This window comes from Epinephelus lanceolatus, chromosome 2, assembly GCF_041903045.1.
Source record: "Epinephelus lanceolatus isolate andai-2023 chromosome 2, ASM4190304v1, whole genome shotgun sequence".
In the NCBI taxonomy this organism is placed as follows: Eukaryota; Metazoa; Chordata; class Actinopteri; order Perciformes; family Serranidae; genus Epinephelus; species Epinephelus lanceolatus.
The window spans coordinates 1,433,199-1,449,188 of NC_135735.1; the positions used below are offsets into that span (position 1 = coordinate 1,433,199).

Sequence of the window (15,990 nt, forward strand, 5' to 3'; positions counted from 1 at the left end):
GGGGTTTGATCTGATGAACAGTAAACGCATCAAATTCAGTGCCAAATATTGTTATATAAGAAGAAATCCCACCATTAGAGGAAACAATGACATGAAATATATTGTGATGATATGGTTTTAGCCAGTTAATTTTAGCTGTCGTGAGCTTGCTAGCTAATGCAGATAAATTGCTAGCTAGCTAGCTAGCATAGCAAAAATATTGTACTGAGTGATTAATGTCATTTAATTGATGCAGACTCGGGGGCTGTTCTGGCAGGTAAATTAGTTAGCTCGCAGTTTGCAAATTAATTTCATCATCTTAAATTATGAAGCAACCAACACCACAGCTTAATTAGCAGCTAGCTGGCTAACCTTAGCTTGCACAGTAGTGAACAGTAGAAAAATACAATGCTCAGGTGCTCACTTGCGATTTTAAGATGTCGCCTTTGGCTTTTGAAATTTTTATTTTATAAACCCAACTATTAAATGCTTAACAGAGTAATTTAGTCCCTTCAACCTAAAACCAAATCATTGTTCAGTTCTACCTGTTAAATACACTCAATCACGTGTTTGAGCTGAAATCAGGAGGATTAGAAAATCAAGCAGTATTAAACATAAACAGCCTTTGTAGATTTGAAACCTTTAGAAACAGCAGACTGCTCCTTTAAACCTCATCTTGGTCTTACCTGCACCATCATGAGTGTCTTGCTGTCTCCGTTCAGAGAGTCCTGCAGCAGGTATGTGAGGCGGGAGTTCCTGAACGGGACGTGGGAGTGTTTGCTCCGCAGCGCGTTGATGACGTCGCCGAGCGCTGACAGAGATTTGTTGATGCACTGAGCTTCTCTGAGGCGACTGCCCTCCGCCCCCGACTTACCGATCCTTTCCGAGCCCGCCAGGTCCACCAGGTTCAGCTTTCCTGCAGACAAAACACACAGAAACACATGTACACAAGGTCAGATTATCAAAGCCGTGTTCAACATGGTGCTGCACAATTAGATTAATTGTGCAGCACTATGTTGAACACACTCGTTTGTTGACCATTCCACACTGGTGACGGCTGCATTTTACCAAACAAGTGACGCCATGTTTGTTTGATGATTGTGCATTAAATTGGTTATTAAAGGCAGGTTGTTATGAGACCAACGAGGTACCACAAGGTTTTGTACTGGGCCCCTTACTGCTCACACACTACGTATAAATTAGACTCACACCAGCACAGACTTACGCTGAGCTCACACTACACAACATTTTTGTCCTTTCCGACAGTCACTACGTCAGATTAGGTGATTATGGATTCATAAAATCTTGCTGTAACTTCACCGACAGACATGACAGACTACACGGTGGTCTGAAACTTATCATCCTTGGTCATCTTTCATGACATGCGTGATGTCATCAGGTTATTCTTGTCCTTTGTTTTATTATTATTATCATTTCAGTCACCGTGTCGGTTCATGTCCCAGCCAAAATGTTGTTGTAGTATCGTAAAAAGTGTCACCACATGGGCGGAGCTACATTTAAAGTACGGCATGAAAACTATGACAGTCAGGAAGTTCCTGCAAATGTTTCACAATAAAAGCCTTTTTAGAAAATGAAGAGATTCTCTCTGAAATGATAAGGGGCTTTTAATTTGAAACAGAAACAGGAAGTGTTGAGTTTGATTAAACTAAGAACAGAATGATAAATGGTGTGGTGTGTTTGAGATGCAGCTGGTAGCCTCTGCAGCTGTGCTGAGTAAAGGCCCAGACACTATCCGTGAGTTTGATTCCTTTATATCCTCCATTATGAAGAAAGAACATTCTTTGCTAGCTTGATGCTAATGGCAGTACTCAGCGGGTTGATAAAGTGCCTCTGCTGTTTCCTCTTTACTCTGTGTGCTAACGTCCCTACAGGAAATACAGTAACTACAGCAAATACAGCACCAACAGTGCCGTAGGACACTGTTGTTGTCCTACAGTTTCCACGGCAACAGATCGTTCTGTGTTCCTATTGGTCAAAGTGACGGCTGTGACGGGAGAAGTCTTGGAAGACAAAAAGAAAACCAAACATGCTAGACTTTCTGTTGGGACGTTGTGAGGCGTCTCAGACGTGGCGTAGTAACAAAAAGGGAATTATATTCTATCATCTTTATTTCTAAAGATCTCCTGCCTCAGTTCATTTATTTCTTTTTCATTTAAAAGTTCGGTGTGTGTGTGTGTGTGTGTACCTTGTGTGCGGTTTCCAGTGGCCGTGTTGAATCCAGACACAGTGATGATGAGCAGAGCGTGGGAGCGAGAACTGTGTTCATTCAGGTTGGTGCAGGCTGTCGCTCTGTTCATGTGACCCAACTCAAACACCTGACGACAGGTATGTTCACAAACACAATTTGTCATAACCAGTTCATCTGCAATATTGCTTCTGATTAATTGTTCAATCAAGTGTCAGAAAACAGTGAAAAGAGTCCAAATAAAATATTTATATACCTTTCGTTTGTCTGATAAAGAGTCAAAAACTCAAAGAGATTAAAGTCATTTCATATTAAATGAAGAAAACCAGAAAATATTCAAACCTAAAAAGCTGGAACCTGAAATATTTAGTTTGTTTGTTTTTTTGAACTGAAACAATGTATAATAGTTAATAGATGGTTTCAGCTCTGATGATGTTTTCATTTGCTCATTTAGTCCACTAATAAGTTTTTTCCTGAATTTTCAAAGATACAGAAAAGTAAGTGGACCTTGAATAAAAATTTTTCCTCAGACGACTGTTTTCAGGGTCTTTACAGTTACGTTATGAGGTCACAGTGGCAGATAAAGATCAGAGAGCAGCAGCTGGCTTGAGGTGTTTTATACTGAAAAGACAAGCACGGCAGGAAGTCCTCACCCTGTTGATGTCCTCGGGGCTCTGGACGGTGATCTCGGTCAGTCCGGGGACGTAGAGCTGTCCGCTGCCGTCAGGGTTCATCTTGATGTCCAGCTTGTCGGTGGGATTCTCCCCCAGCAGGTTCCTGATGGACAACACAGACATTTACAACCTGCAGACTCGACTCAGGGCAACACATCACACCTGTGAGGGGGCGGGGCTTCAGGAAGGATCAGTGAGGCAGATTCACTCAGTGAGTTTGTTTTGAAAAATCTCCCCTGAACTCACTGCTGCTGTTTGAAGCTCAGAGTTGATCTCTGTGCATCTTCACAGTGAGTGAAACCATCGTCCACAGACGAGGTCGTGATAAACTGACGTGTCCTGAGCTGACTGATAATCTGAGACTTTAATCCGACTCAAGTGTTCTGGACCTTTCAGCCAAAAACTGTCGACCCAGCGTCCAGATGTCGAGGCTTTTACACAGATGTTCAGTTACACAACAGCTGGACGGATGAACTCAAACAGATGATATTTAATATGATCCTGATTTTACATAACTGCTCTCAAACTGCACTGAACCTGACCTCCATGTTGTTGTATCTTCATCACAAACCAGACAACACAGACAACTTTCCTCGTCGTAAACAGCAGCTAACAGTGATGTTTGTCCTGCTGGTGGCGCCACAGAGAGGCTCATGTTGTGTGGTGGGTCGTGGTGTGTTGTGCTGATAGTAACTCATGTATCCTGGAGCCGACAGCAGAGACGAGCAGCCGCCTACAGGAGCCCCTTTTCCACTGGACGATAAATCCACTAACATCTAGATTTAGTGTTCAGTGTGAAAGGTCACAGTCAGCACTCACTCAACAGCAGCAGATTCATCTTCTGATCACCGTCAGCGTCCGAACTCAATGTCCAGTCCAGTAACGTACTGAATCGTAATCCGTCTGATGGCTGCTGAGAGATTTCACTATGTGTCTGACTGACTCGGGATCAGCTCAGTGTGTCTGACTGACTCGGGGATCAGCTCAGTGTGTCTGACTGACTCGGGATCAGCTCAGTGTGTCTGACTCGGGGATCAGCTCAGTGTGTCTGACTCGGGGATCAGCTCAGTGTGTCTGACTCGGGATCAGCTCATTGTGTCTGACTCGGGATCAGCTCAGTGTGTCTGACTCGGGATCAGCTCATTGTGTCTGACTCGGGGATCAGCTCAGTGTGTCTGACTGACTCGGGATCAGCTCAGTGTGTCTGACTGACTCGGGATCAGCTCAGTGTGTCTGACTGACTCGGGATCAGCTCATTGTGTCTGACTCGGGGATCAGCTCAGTGTGTCTGACTGACTCGGGATCATCTCATTGTGTCTGAATGACTCGGGATCAGCTCATTGTGTCTGAATGACTCGGGATCAGCTCATTGTGTCTGACTGACTCGGGATCAGCTCAGTGTGTCTGACTGACTCGGGATCAGCTCAGTGTGTCTGACTGACTCGGGATCAGCTCAGTGTGTCTGACTGACTCGGGATCAGCTCATTGTGTCTGACTGACTCAGGATCAGCTCATTGTGTTGGTGTCTCTCACCGCAGCGTCTCGTTGTAGATCTCCGCCATGCTGACGGAGATCTTGTAGTCCCAGTCGGGAGCTTTCTCCGTCACCTCAGAGAACAGCAGGCGGAGAGCTCGCTGGTTGATGCCGGGGTTGTCCACCTCGCCCTGAACACACACACACACACACACACACACACACACACACACACAGATATGTACTATTATTAAATCAAAGATGTCTGTTGGACCGGACCTCATGGTGACAACATTAAAACACTGAGCGTACCTCCATGGTGTAAGTTTTCCCCGAGCCTGTCTGTCCGTAGGCGAAGATGCAGACATTAAAGCCGTCGATACAGGAAGTGACCAGAGACTGAACCTCCAGAAACACCTGATGGAACAAGTATAAATTTGAGGTTCTTAACTTGAGTATCTCCGAGTCCTGAAACTCGACACTTAAGTGATGTAAAGACTTCCTGTCCCCCACCTCTTCCTGCGTGGCCTGAGGAGGGAAGACTTTGTCCAGTTCAAAGGTCATCATTTTGCCCTTGTTGGAGAGGTAGAGGATGGCGTCATCGTCTGAGTCAAAGCTCAGCATGGTTTTGGCGTCGGCGGAGTCCTGCTCCTCCTGACTGACCGGCCGGACGCGGCAGAAAACACGGATGTTACCTGGGACAGAGAGGACACAGTGAACATATCCAAGTGTTGCACTAAACATTCAGACACTGACGACAGTTTACAGAACTTGTTTCTTCTTTTTCCACAGCTGAAACATTTCTGAGTCTGATTGTAGCCTCTAGTTGAGTTTCTGATCGTATGAAGGAGCCTTTGAGGCAGCGTGTGGCCCGCCATGTTGGACAAGAACAAACAAACCACAACACTTTATTTTATGGGTCTGTGATTTATGTGGAAGTTTCCAGGGAAGAACGATTTAATCTGCCACTAACTACACATCAGCATGTCTGAAGTCCTGCCCGCCAGATTTCACATAAAATTTAACAGTCTGAAAACTTGATCCAAACTTTATTTGTTGTCATGTGAACAACAGTTAGAGAGGAGCAGTCGTTAGATCTCAGCTCCCTCTGATACAACTCCTTCAATAAGTTTAAAAAGAAATAATAAGACACAAGTAAAAGAGAAGAGTCTAAGATATAAAATCAAATACATATTTGTGTTGTACAGCATTTACAAAGTGAATGAACTGTAATGGAAATATAGATGTATGTATGTATATATATATATATATATATATATATATATATATATATATATATATATATATATATATATATATATATATATATATATATATCAGAGATGTAAACAGGAGTAAACAGAGAGTGAAGGTGTAACTGTGTGTGTTTGAGGTGAATTTCAGACCTTTGAGTCGAACCAGCTCGTTGTGACATTTCTTCCTCAGGTTCATCTCTCTCTTGTATTTACGCAGCAGCTCCTGATTGGTGCTGCTGACATCACTGATCACCTGACAGATCTGACACACACACACACACACACACACACACACGCTTGTCAATATCATAACACAGCTGTTTCTTTACTTTAGTCAACAATCAATAAACTGTTTCTGTTGGAGGAATGAAGATGTGAGGAGAGAGGAAGACAAGGAGTGAGGACAGAAGGAGTGAGGACAGAAGGAGTGAAGACAGAAGGAGTGAAGACAGAAGGAGTGAGGACAGAAGGAGTGAAGACAGAAGGAGTGAAGACAGAAGGAGTGAAGACAGAAGGAATGAGGACAGACAGAGTGGGACTCACCTCCTGCTTGGCCTCTGTGATGGCCTTGTCCAACATGAAGGGAAACTCCTGGACCTGTCTCTTCAGACAGTTGTAGTCACAGGTGAGAGTCCTGAGGGCCGGCTGCAGGCTCAGCAGGTTCATCCGCACACCTGAGACACACACACACACACACACACACACACACCGTGAGAAGACACACACGCCCACACAGCGACACACACTGTGACCCAGGAAGACAGAGAGGACACTGACCTGCCAGGTTCTCGTGGACGGCCTTCATCTCGCTCTCGGCTCTGATGAACGCCTCCTCGATCACGCGGTTCTTCTCCTCCTCCAGATTCTGCATCTCCACCTCCAGCTGTCCCTGAGCCCGCTCCATCTCCCCCTCATACACCAGGATCTGACGGGGGACAGGGAGGACGTCGTTACAGGGGACAGAGAGGACAGAGAGGACGTCACCACACAGGACAGAGAGGACACTGAGCACATCAGCACAGAGGACACAGAGGACAGACTCTCTGCAGTCAGTTTACAGTGAACTTCTGCTGTCCATCTGATGATCACAGAGTCAGAGGACAGAGAGGACAGAGGACACAACACTAACGTCACAGAGTCATAAAATCCTGTCTCACAGAACTATAAACCTCAGGCTGGACTTCCTGTCCTCACCTGTATCTGTAACAACACACCTACAGGACGTCCCTCACAGCCCCAACACATTCAACCAAACTGCAAGAGACATTAAAGTCCTCTCTTAGTTTGAAATCAACTTCACTCACGTTCTCTCTGATCAGAAACACACACACTGACAGATTTAAAAATAACACACTGCACTGCTTTAAGATTATTATATCGTGTCAGAGGGAGCATGAACGAGTGACGTGGTGCGACATGGCGCTGTGATGTCATTCATGATGTCCAGTAAGAAAACCAAAAGCAGAAGCTGAAGGAGTCAGAATGAGAAAAAGATGGACATGTGTCAGTGAGAGCTGGAGCGAGACTTTACTGTCAGCTTTAATATCTGCTGACAGTAGCATGCTAACTGGAGTTAGCCTCAAGGGCTAATGTTTACTGTAGCTTGGCAACACCATCAGCTGCTCTGTGATCATCCAGCTTTACAAACTCATCAGACTGGATCTGTCAACTGTTCAACTCTTTGCGACCAAGATCTCAGATCAGACTGTCGGGAGGGAGAATCAGTCCTGAACCTGCTGCAGTCTGTCTGTCCTCACTCATCGTCTGGAGACTCAGAGTCAGTATGAAAACACATTTTCAGATCTTTAGTTTCACTGAAGATTCGTCTCTTAATAACCTGTATGGACACATGAAGCTGCTACCACTGGAGATCACTCAGGTAAATACGACCACGGGCGCACAGGTTCAGGAGGAGGAGTCAGAAACAGGAAGGACACATTCACACTGCAGCCGAGGCCTCGTCCACACGGACACAGGATGTTTTTAACAGTTTTCCTACTTTAATATAAAGAAAAAATTCCCGCCCACACTCACAGTCAGTTATAAAAAACTTTGCCCGAATGGAAACGCACAAACAAAATAAAACCAGCAGGCAGTGATGTAACAACAACACTAAGGAAGAAGATGCTGGCCAAACAGAAACAGCAGTTAGCTGAAGTTAGCTGTAGCACTGACCTCTGACCTCTGCAGTCTCATCTCTCAGTGATGTGCTAAATGCTTAGCACAAAAACTGGAAGCGGAGGAAACTGTTAGCCTAGCTTAGCACAAAGACCGGAAGTGGGGGAAACTGTTAGCCTAGCTTAGCACAAAGACCGGAAGCGGGGGAAACTGTTAGCCTAGCTTAGCACAAAGACCGGAAGCGGGGGAAACTGTTAGCCTAGCTTAGCACAAAGACTGGAAGCGGAGGAAACTGTTAGCCTAGCTTAGAACAGAGACTGGAAGCGGGGGAAACTGTTAGCCTAGCTTAGAACAGAGACTGGAAGCGGGGGAAACTGTTAGCCTAGCTGCATTCACATTAACATTAACGTGTATGTTGAACAGATGCAGAAACAGAAATGTCAAAAAGTTTAGCAGCAGTTAGCACCAAAGCTATTCATGTTTATAACTTGCAAAGTCAAAGTGTAGCTAAAATCTAGCTCGTTAGCAGGTCAGCTGCCTCACTTGCTATCAGCTAGCCTGATGCTAACACGTTAACTTGCTGCGTTCCGGTTCATATTGTTGAAACAAATGTGAAGAACTGATCACGTCCGCCTCGTGGTTGTAATTATGATTGTTATTAACACTAATAATGTTGATTCATCTGATTTATGAAGAGTTTTATATCGTTGACATCTGGTTTTACTTGATAAATAATCACATTAAGCTTATTCTATTTACATAGAGTTTAGTTTCTCCCTCTGTTCAGTCTGTGTGCTGAAGAAAAACCATGAAGTGAAAACCAAATAAATAAAATAAAAATGAAATAAAATTCAGATCTCAATAATAAACGATCCTTAAATCTCAGCTGTAGTGTGAACGCAGCCTCGATGGTGTGGAGGGGAACAACAGGGAGCACTGGGAGAGGTTTACTGGGTCCATATCACAGACTGGGAGATCTGACAGAGTCTGACAGGCTCCAAAGCTTCCCAGTAAAACCAGTTTAAACTACATCATGACTTTGTTTCAGCTGTAAACTCATTTCAGAAGTTCAGAAAAACAAGTGAAGCAGACTGAAACTGTTTAACTTCAGAGGACATCTTTTGTTTTTAATGAAGAACGTGTAGAAATTAAATAAATACATAGAAGTTATTTGAGAAAATAAACAATTAAACAATTTAAAAACATAAATACATTTTCCCAGAAGTTTAAAAAGACTTTAATTCTTGTTTGATATAATTTGTTTTGTTGTAACTTGAGCAAATAAATTAGTTTCTTTGGGTTAAAAAATGATTGAAACTGTTCTCCTGAGAGCTGCACTGAAGATCAGTCAAAATTAAGTAAAGCTAAATCTATCATCTCTCAGAACACAGAAATGAAACTGATTCTAGTGTTACTAGTTTTTGTTCTTGTGTGTATTCAAGTGTGTGTTTATGTCTTCACACGTGTGACGCTCGTCTCACACAGTGCGCTCTGGTTCTGAATGAGTCTGTTTACACCTGGTGTTAACATGTGTCCTGGGTGATCCAATCACAAGCGGACGGCTCTAAATAAAAGTCGAAACCACTTCCAGGACCATCTGATGGCTCAACCCACTTGTCGAGGTGCTCTGGGACAAATCTGACCACATATCTTTTGTAAGATAAGACATGTGTCCTGATGCGTCGCCACGTGACAGGAAAACACGTCATTCTGCTGAAACCGATATCTCCAGTTGTACCGACACAACCCGAATGTGTGGACGGAATATCTGTGTGTTTGACCTTCCAGCGTAAGAGACATAGACAGAAACAAAATCTGAACAAGTGGAGACACGTGACAAACGAAGATGTGGACAGCGATGTGTCTCATTTGTCCACTTCAGTTCTGATCACTGAGACGATGTTACCCGCAGGTGTAAACAGACTCTGCGCCGCTGTCTGACGCGTCTGTGGTTTATTTGGCAGCTTTGGAGCCCGAGCTCTCAGAGGGTAACACCTCCTCTGCTCTCTGAATCTTAATGATGTCACAGGGGAAGGGGGCGTGGCCAACCTTGGACAACCTGCGAACCATCTCGCCGTTGCCCCTGCCGACGGCCTTGCAGAGGAGGCCGCACAGACGACTTCGATCGGCGTGCAGCTGAAGCCGAGCACATGCAGAAAGAAGAGGGTTAAAGTGCAGAGGGGGAGTTTAAACCGACCTCAGATCAGTCTGTTCATCAACCTGACATCATCACACTCCTCCATCCTGAGCTACATCACCTGTGGCTCTCCACGTCAAGCACACCTGGGCTCTGTATCATGACCCCACATCAGTCTGGCTTCATCTGGGCCTGCTGCGTGTCCCACTCTGCACTCGTCAGCTCCCATTCAGAGGAAACAAGGACTCGCACAAAACGTACGTCTAGTTTTTAAAATAAATCTGATTTCATGTGAATCACTTCAAATGTTTGTCTCACAGTCTGATGTAAAATAAACAGGAAGAAGCCGCCATGTTGGTCAGAACTTTCCTTTTAACTTGAAGGTTTTCTGATGTCATGACGCTTAGTTTAAACCAGAGCAGATCACCACCGTCACCTAAAATTAATCTCAATAAATCTTCTTCTTTTTTTATTACTGAACATGTCATTCAGTAATAAAATCATTCCCACACTCATCTACAGCCTTATTTATAATATCCTGGAATTATTTCTGGTGTTTCTACAGTTTCCTGTTTCACTCTGCTTGTGATCATATTGTTGATGTTTTAATATCACTGTTTAACACCACCACAACCTCATTTCCTCTGAGGTGATCAGAGCTCCTCCTCTCACACTCACAGCTGCTCAGTAAACCAACAGAACCAGTTAATAACCAGCTTCATGACACTGGTTTATATCCAGGACCAGTGATGTGAGGACAAACAGAGCCAGACTGAGCTGAGCTTCATGATACAGACTCCAGGTCAGTGTAAACACAGTGTGAAGGGACAGTCAGACACACATGAGGAAAGAAACATCTGATTATAAGATTCAACACCTGCTGTCAGGTGAGAGAAGGAAAAAAACCCGGACACCAACAATAATGAACCACGGTCAGTGAACTCTGCAGTGAAGCACCTGAACTCATCGTAATGTGAAGTGATGGTTTAACAGAAGAACGACAGGCTGTGATTCTTAACGAGACATCAAAGAGCACCAGTTCAGTATCTGACCAAATGTCTCCCCTTCTGTTCCTGAGATATGACGTTAAAACATGATGATGTCACAGTCAAGCTGACCTTTGACCTTTTGACCTTCATTATTTTATCCTGTTAGACATTTGTGTCAAGTTTGGTCAGAATTAGTGAATGAATTCTTCAGTTATGGACAAAAACATGTTTTGTGAGGTCACACTGACCTTTGACCTTCGAGGACAATATTCTACTTAGTTCACAGTTTTCCATGTGTCCTTGTGGACGTTTGTGCCAAATTTAAAAAATTTAAATCTTGAGATCTCGTGTTCACGTGAACGGGACGGACGGACAGTCAACCTGGAAACATGATGGCCCTCATTTATCCATCCTACAAGCCAGCTCAGATGTGAACGCAGAAATTATCTTACAACAGGGTTCACGTGTGATTCACCAATCACAGCGTAGCATTACTGACAACTATGAGCAATGAATCTATTAAACACTGCAGCTCTACCAGCACCAGCCAGTATCTGACCGATCTGATGAGCTCTTCTGTTTCTGTTATGACAGTTTTTGTCTGACCTATCACATCCTACAGCTCAGGACAGACAGACAGATGGACACGCCCAGAATGAGCCCCTCCTCCGTTTATTTTGTTACTGTGGTGATGAGTGCCGCCTCATCTGACTGGCTGCTGGACGCTCAACTCATTTGACGCTTGCTCTCTAAATCCACATGGCTATCTGTTCACTGGAGACAATTTTAATAAAGACGCGGACGCTGAGACAAAAAGTGTGGACAGAGTGGACAGACAACATGAGACAATTCATGCAGCGGGCTGCAGACTCCCTGTGTGAGGCTGGTTATTATTGTTGGTGAAACTCAAACTGAAGAAGACAGACGGACAGAGAGACAGACAGACAGAGAGACAGGGTGACAGGGAGACAACAGCTCCTGATGTTACCTGCGTCCTGAGCTGAGCGCAGGTCCTCTGAGAGTCGTGCAGCTGCGTCTCCAGCTCTCGGAGCAGCTGTCTCTGCACAGACAGCTGCTCCTGCAGGCTGGCGTTCTTCGTCTGCAGCTCTGCCAGCGCTCTCTGAGAGTCAGCTGACTCCACTTCCACCGTCTGAGTCACATACTGAGGAAAGACAACTCTCATTAGATCTCCTGTGTCAGTGGGACCCAGTCTGACGCGTCTCTGACGAGCGTCTCCTCACCTTGACTCTGGGGGGCGTGGCCGCCTGCCTGGCGAGCTCCTCCTCACACTCCTGCAGTCGGAGGCTGAGTTTATGCTCGGCCTCTCCCTGCCTCCGCCTCGACTCCTCCAGCTGCCTCCGGCCGTCGTCCAGCTGCCGCGTGGACTCGTCCAGCTGCAGGCGGAGACTCTCCACTCTGGAGGTTTTCTCCAGCAGCTCTCGCTCCAGCTCAGCCAGCCGCCGCTCCCTCTGGCGGGCCTGGCTCTCCCAGCGAGACACCTCCCTCTGCAGGGACTCTGCATCCTGCGGGACACAGTCAGAGGTTATACGTCTCCTACCTGAGACGGCTGAACTGCATAACTTTATTTGATTAGAAAGCAAAAGAAACAGTTTGTTATCTTGTGAGTGAACTTCCTGAGAAAAACATCAGGGCATCCTGCCGGTTAACACACCGGGAACCTTCATCACACCCGGGATTACCTGGACAAATATCTCTACAGAATGTATCTCTACCTGTCTGTGAGGGCAGTGTGTACACCTGGGTGTGTATATATACAGTATCTACCTGTCTGTGAGGGCAGTGTGTACACCTGGGTGTGTATATATACAGTATCTACCTGTCTGTGAGGGCAGTGGCTGCAGCTGCAGCTCTCTGCAGCAGCAGCGGCGGCGTCGAGGCTCTGAAGCTCTGGGCTCCTGCATGACTTCAGCTCCTGCTTCAGACGCTGGTTCTCCACCACCAGCAGCTCCAGCTGCTTCTCCAGGTCTGTCGCCCCCTACAGGACACAAGGACACAGTCAGGCGGCTGTGGCTCAGAGGTAGAGCGGGTCGTCCACCAATCGGAAGATCAGTGGTTTGATCTCTGGCTCCTCTGGTCTGCATGTCGAAGTATCCGCCAACAGCAGCGCCACAAAGCATGTTGTGTTGTTGTGTTTTTCCTTTCCTTAAAGGAGCCCTTTACTATAACTGAGTAAACTGACGACCCCTGACAAAGTGACACTTCATATTATTCTCAGTGAAGAACAACTGATAATCTGTGCTGTTTTTTTTTTTTTTTTACAAATTCAATATTTTACTTGTCTTTTTGTCGGCAGTTGTTCTTTTAGCTTTTCAAATGCACAATGAGGCTGTTCAGCAGAGACTGAAGGTGTTGTGATACAGTCTGTGTTCAGGTCTTCATCTCACCCTGATCCTATTTTTAAGAACGTTCTGCAACACCCCTTAAAATCAAGACCCCCTCCCCCCATGAAGCTCTGGCGACCCCTAGGTTGGTAACCAGCGGTGTAAACAACTCCCCATGTCCTAAACATGAACTTGCGTGTTCCATTCGAAGGCAGCGTGTGTGTGTGTGTGTGTGTGTGTTCATGTGTGTGTCTGTTTCCCAGGGTTCCTCAGGAATGCAGTTCAGCAGGGTCTCACCAGTTCAGAGCGAAGTCTCTCCACCTCCTGGGTCTGATCCAACAGCTTCTCCTCCAGCTCCTCCACCTGCAAACACAACAAACATCCATCTGAAGAACTCGACACATCAGCTCTGCAGAGAAGTCACACACACACTTTTAAATCTGTGTGCCTTTTCCTTTATTCGCAAAAACTAAGATCTGCAAACACTTGACAGGGATCAGAGTTTTGACTTGAGTCAGTCTGTGTGATGTGAAGTATTCGGACACGTCACTGAACACAGAGTCACGCGTCAGAAAGCTGCTGAACAGACAGACTGTTTATTACATCAATAAAACAAACCTGACAAAGAGTCACACTGGTTTCACATCTGATGCTGATGCTCACAGTTCAGTCTGACAGCTGAGACGTCACCTCTGATTATTCATGTCACAGAGAGCTGTCACACACCCTCGACTATGTTCAGTCCAAACACAGATGTCTCAGCCCTGACTGACAGTCTGACAGCACTGATACTCGACTCTCATTAACCAGGTTACAGGTTTTCAAACTGTGAGAGAGTCGAAGTAAAGACATCCTGCGAGGCCACATGGACAGGTGCAACAGGAATTACATGGCAAACTCAGTATTCAGCAATCTGAACAAATAAAGACCAAAAGAAACAGGCTCAGGTTGCAGCCTACAGCTAACTGACCATTACAACAATATACTTCATGTTGACATCCCCTAAAGCATGATGGGAGGAGGGTGAAGCAGCTGTACAGGTGTGATGTCTCTCCTGGAGACCACGGCTGCTGAGCTGTGTTTTTCAAAGGGCCATATCCTCAGACAGCTATGGGCCCGAGGGCCCGACAGTTCCCTGAGCGTTTATCCTCATGCTGTACACTCGACACAAAACAGCACGACTTTTAAAAAACTGAATTACAGATTACATCTGCTCATGAAGCCGCTCGTCACATGAAGTCTCTGATAAATGCTGTAATTAAGGCATTTTTTGGCAGGTTGTTGTGTTCAAGGACAGTTAGGCCAACTGCACAGGAACACTCTGCTGGTTTGAAGGATTTATTGTGACATCATTTTTTTTTATCTACAGGATAGAAATTTTACTTATTTGTTAAGAGAGCTGACAGGCGGCCACAGCCGGCCTGCATAGACATACCTGTGTGCGCAGCCGAGTAACGAGCTGCTCTTCTTCTGGACAGCTGAGACGATCCAAAGGTCGTTCACCCGGCTGCAACACCCTCACACCTACACACACACACACACACACACACACACACACACACACACAGTCAATGTATAACATCAGGTCTGCAGCTGTAACCTGTGTAACATCAGGTGTGTTCTCACCGTTGGGCTGAGCCGACTCCTCCAGCAGCGTCTGAACACTGCTGACACACGTCTTCTCCTGAACGCTGTGCTGCTGCAGCTGCTGGAGCAGCAGGTGACGAGTGACTTCCTCAGAGTGAAGACGAGCCTGAAACTCACAGACTTTGTCCTGTAGAGTCTGAACACACACACACAGAAACACAGAAACATGAATGAATGAGCGTCAGGTTTTCAGTTCTGTGGAGCTAAAGGAGCTGCAGAGATCATGACACACGTCTACATCTGTCAGTCAGTGAGGAAAGAGAGGATGAAATGACAGGTGGGAAAAGGACACACGTGCAGAAAGAAAAGAAGGAGGCTCTGAATGAAAGCAACAGAAACTAGGAAACAGAGGCAGAATGAAGGTTTTTACGTTGGCAGGAGTCCACCAGCAGGACCAGGTGACCCTCTGCAGACAGACGACAGCATGGAAACATGGAGGACAGCAGAATGAGACAGAACCAGAGACATATGAGCAGACGTGTGGAGAACAAGGCAGATGAAACAGTGAATGTTTCTTTGAATGGGAAGGAATCTGACTGATATTCAGACTAAGGAGTCACTCATCATGTCCGGCTGCTCTGAGGTCAGTTTAAATCTACAGTTTCTTTGATACTTGTAAACATGAGGGCTGTAACAGTTTGTGTGTTTGTACCGAGCCGTCACAATAATACAAGTTAACGTTCCACCTTAAAAGTTGCCGGCAGTCGGTCCAGTGAATGAAGTTATTTTTTTCTCTTTCATTTTATAGTTGTAGTTTACTGATGTATGAACAGAGGTTACATAAAACCAGAGTGAGCGTCCTCTACTGACCAATCAGACTGCAGGGTTTCTAGCTCCACCTTTTAGTACCAGATCTGTGTGCTAGGTACCCCAACAGAGGGGGGACCAAACATGGGGACGCTAAGGAACGCTGCTGTTGGGACCATCCACAACTTTTACTGTGGAAACAGAAACAATGCGACTAAAGCAGAAAAAGCTAAAGCTCGGTGGAAACTGCTGCTGTGTGTGTGTGTGTGTGTGTGTGTGTGTGTGTGTGTGTGTGTGTGTGTGTGTGTGTGTGATGAGGAACATGCAGAGTTACTCAAACATCAGAGTGGATCTACTGTAATGTCACAGATGTAATGAGCAGGTCGACAGGAAGTGTCCCCCGAGGTGTAAACAGAGTTTGT

The 15,990-nt window shown here is 45.6% G+C and overlaps 1 protein-coding gene across 4 annotated transcripts in view; it reads right to left on the reverse strand.

The window, feature by feature from the left end:
* kifc3 (kinesin family member C3) overlaps positions 1 to 15,990 on the reverse strand; it is a 59,953-nt gene that overhangs the window by 5,133 nt on the left and 38,830 nt on the right. For all 4 annotated transcript variants that reach the window (XM_078173077.1, XM_078173074.1, XM_078173072.1 and 1 more), the window contains exons 4-18: positions 14,801 to 14,957; positions 14,610 to 14,698; positions 13,472 to 13,537; positions 12,670 to 12,828; positions 12,074 to 12,355; positions 11,821 to 11,994; positions 6,366 to 6,513; positions 6,132 to 6,262; positions 5,739 to 5,850; positions 4,846 to 5,027; positions 4,645 to 4,749; positions 4,393 to 4,523; positions 2,839 to 2,962; positions 2,186 to 2,315; positions 666 to 895 (exon numbers count right to left, since the gene is read on the reverse strand). In XM_078173077.1, coding sequence (XP_078029203.1) covers positions 666 to 895; positions 2,186 to 2,315; positions 2,839 to 2,962; positions 4,393 to 4,523; positions 4,645 to 4,749; positions 4,846 to 5,027; positions 5,739 to 5,850; positions 6,132 to 6,262; positions 6,366 to 6,513; positions 11,821 to 11,994; positions 12,074 to 12,355; positions 12,670 to 12,828; positions 13,472 to 13,537; positions 14,610 to 14,698; positions 14,801 to 14,957 — 2,220 coding nt within the window. The remainder of the gene's footprint in view (positions 1 to 665; positions 896 to 2,185; positions 2,316 to 2,838; positions 2,963 to 4,392; positions 4,524 to 4,644; positions 4,750 to 4,845; positions 5,028 to 5,738; positions 5,851 to 6,131; positions 6,263 to 6,365; positions 6,514 to 11,820; positions 11,995 to 12,073; positions 12,356 to 12,669; positions 12,829 to 13,471; positions 13,538 to 14,609; positions 14,699 to 14,800; positions 14,958 to 15,990) is intronic.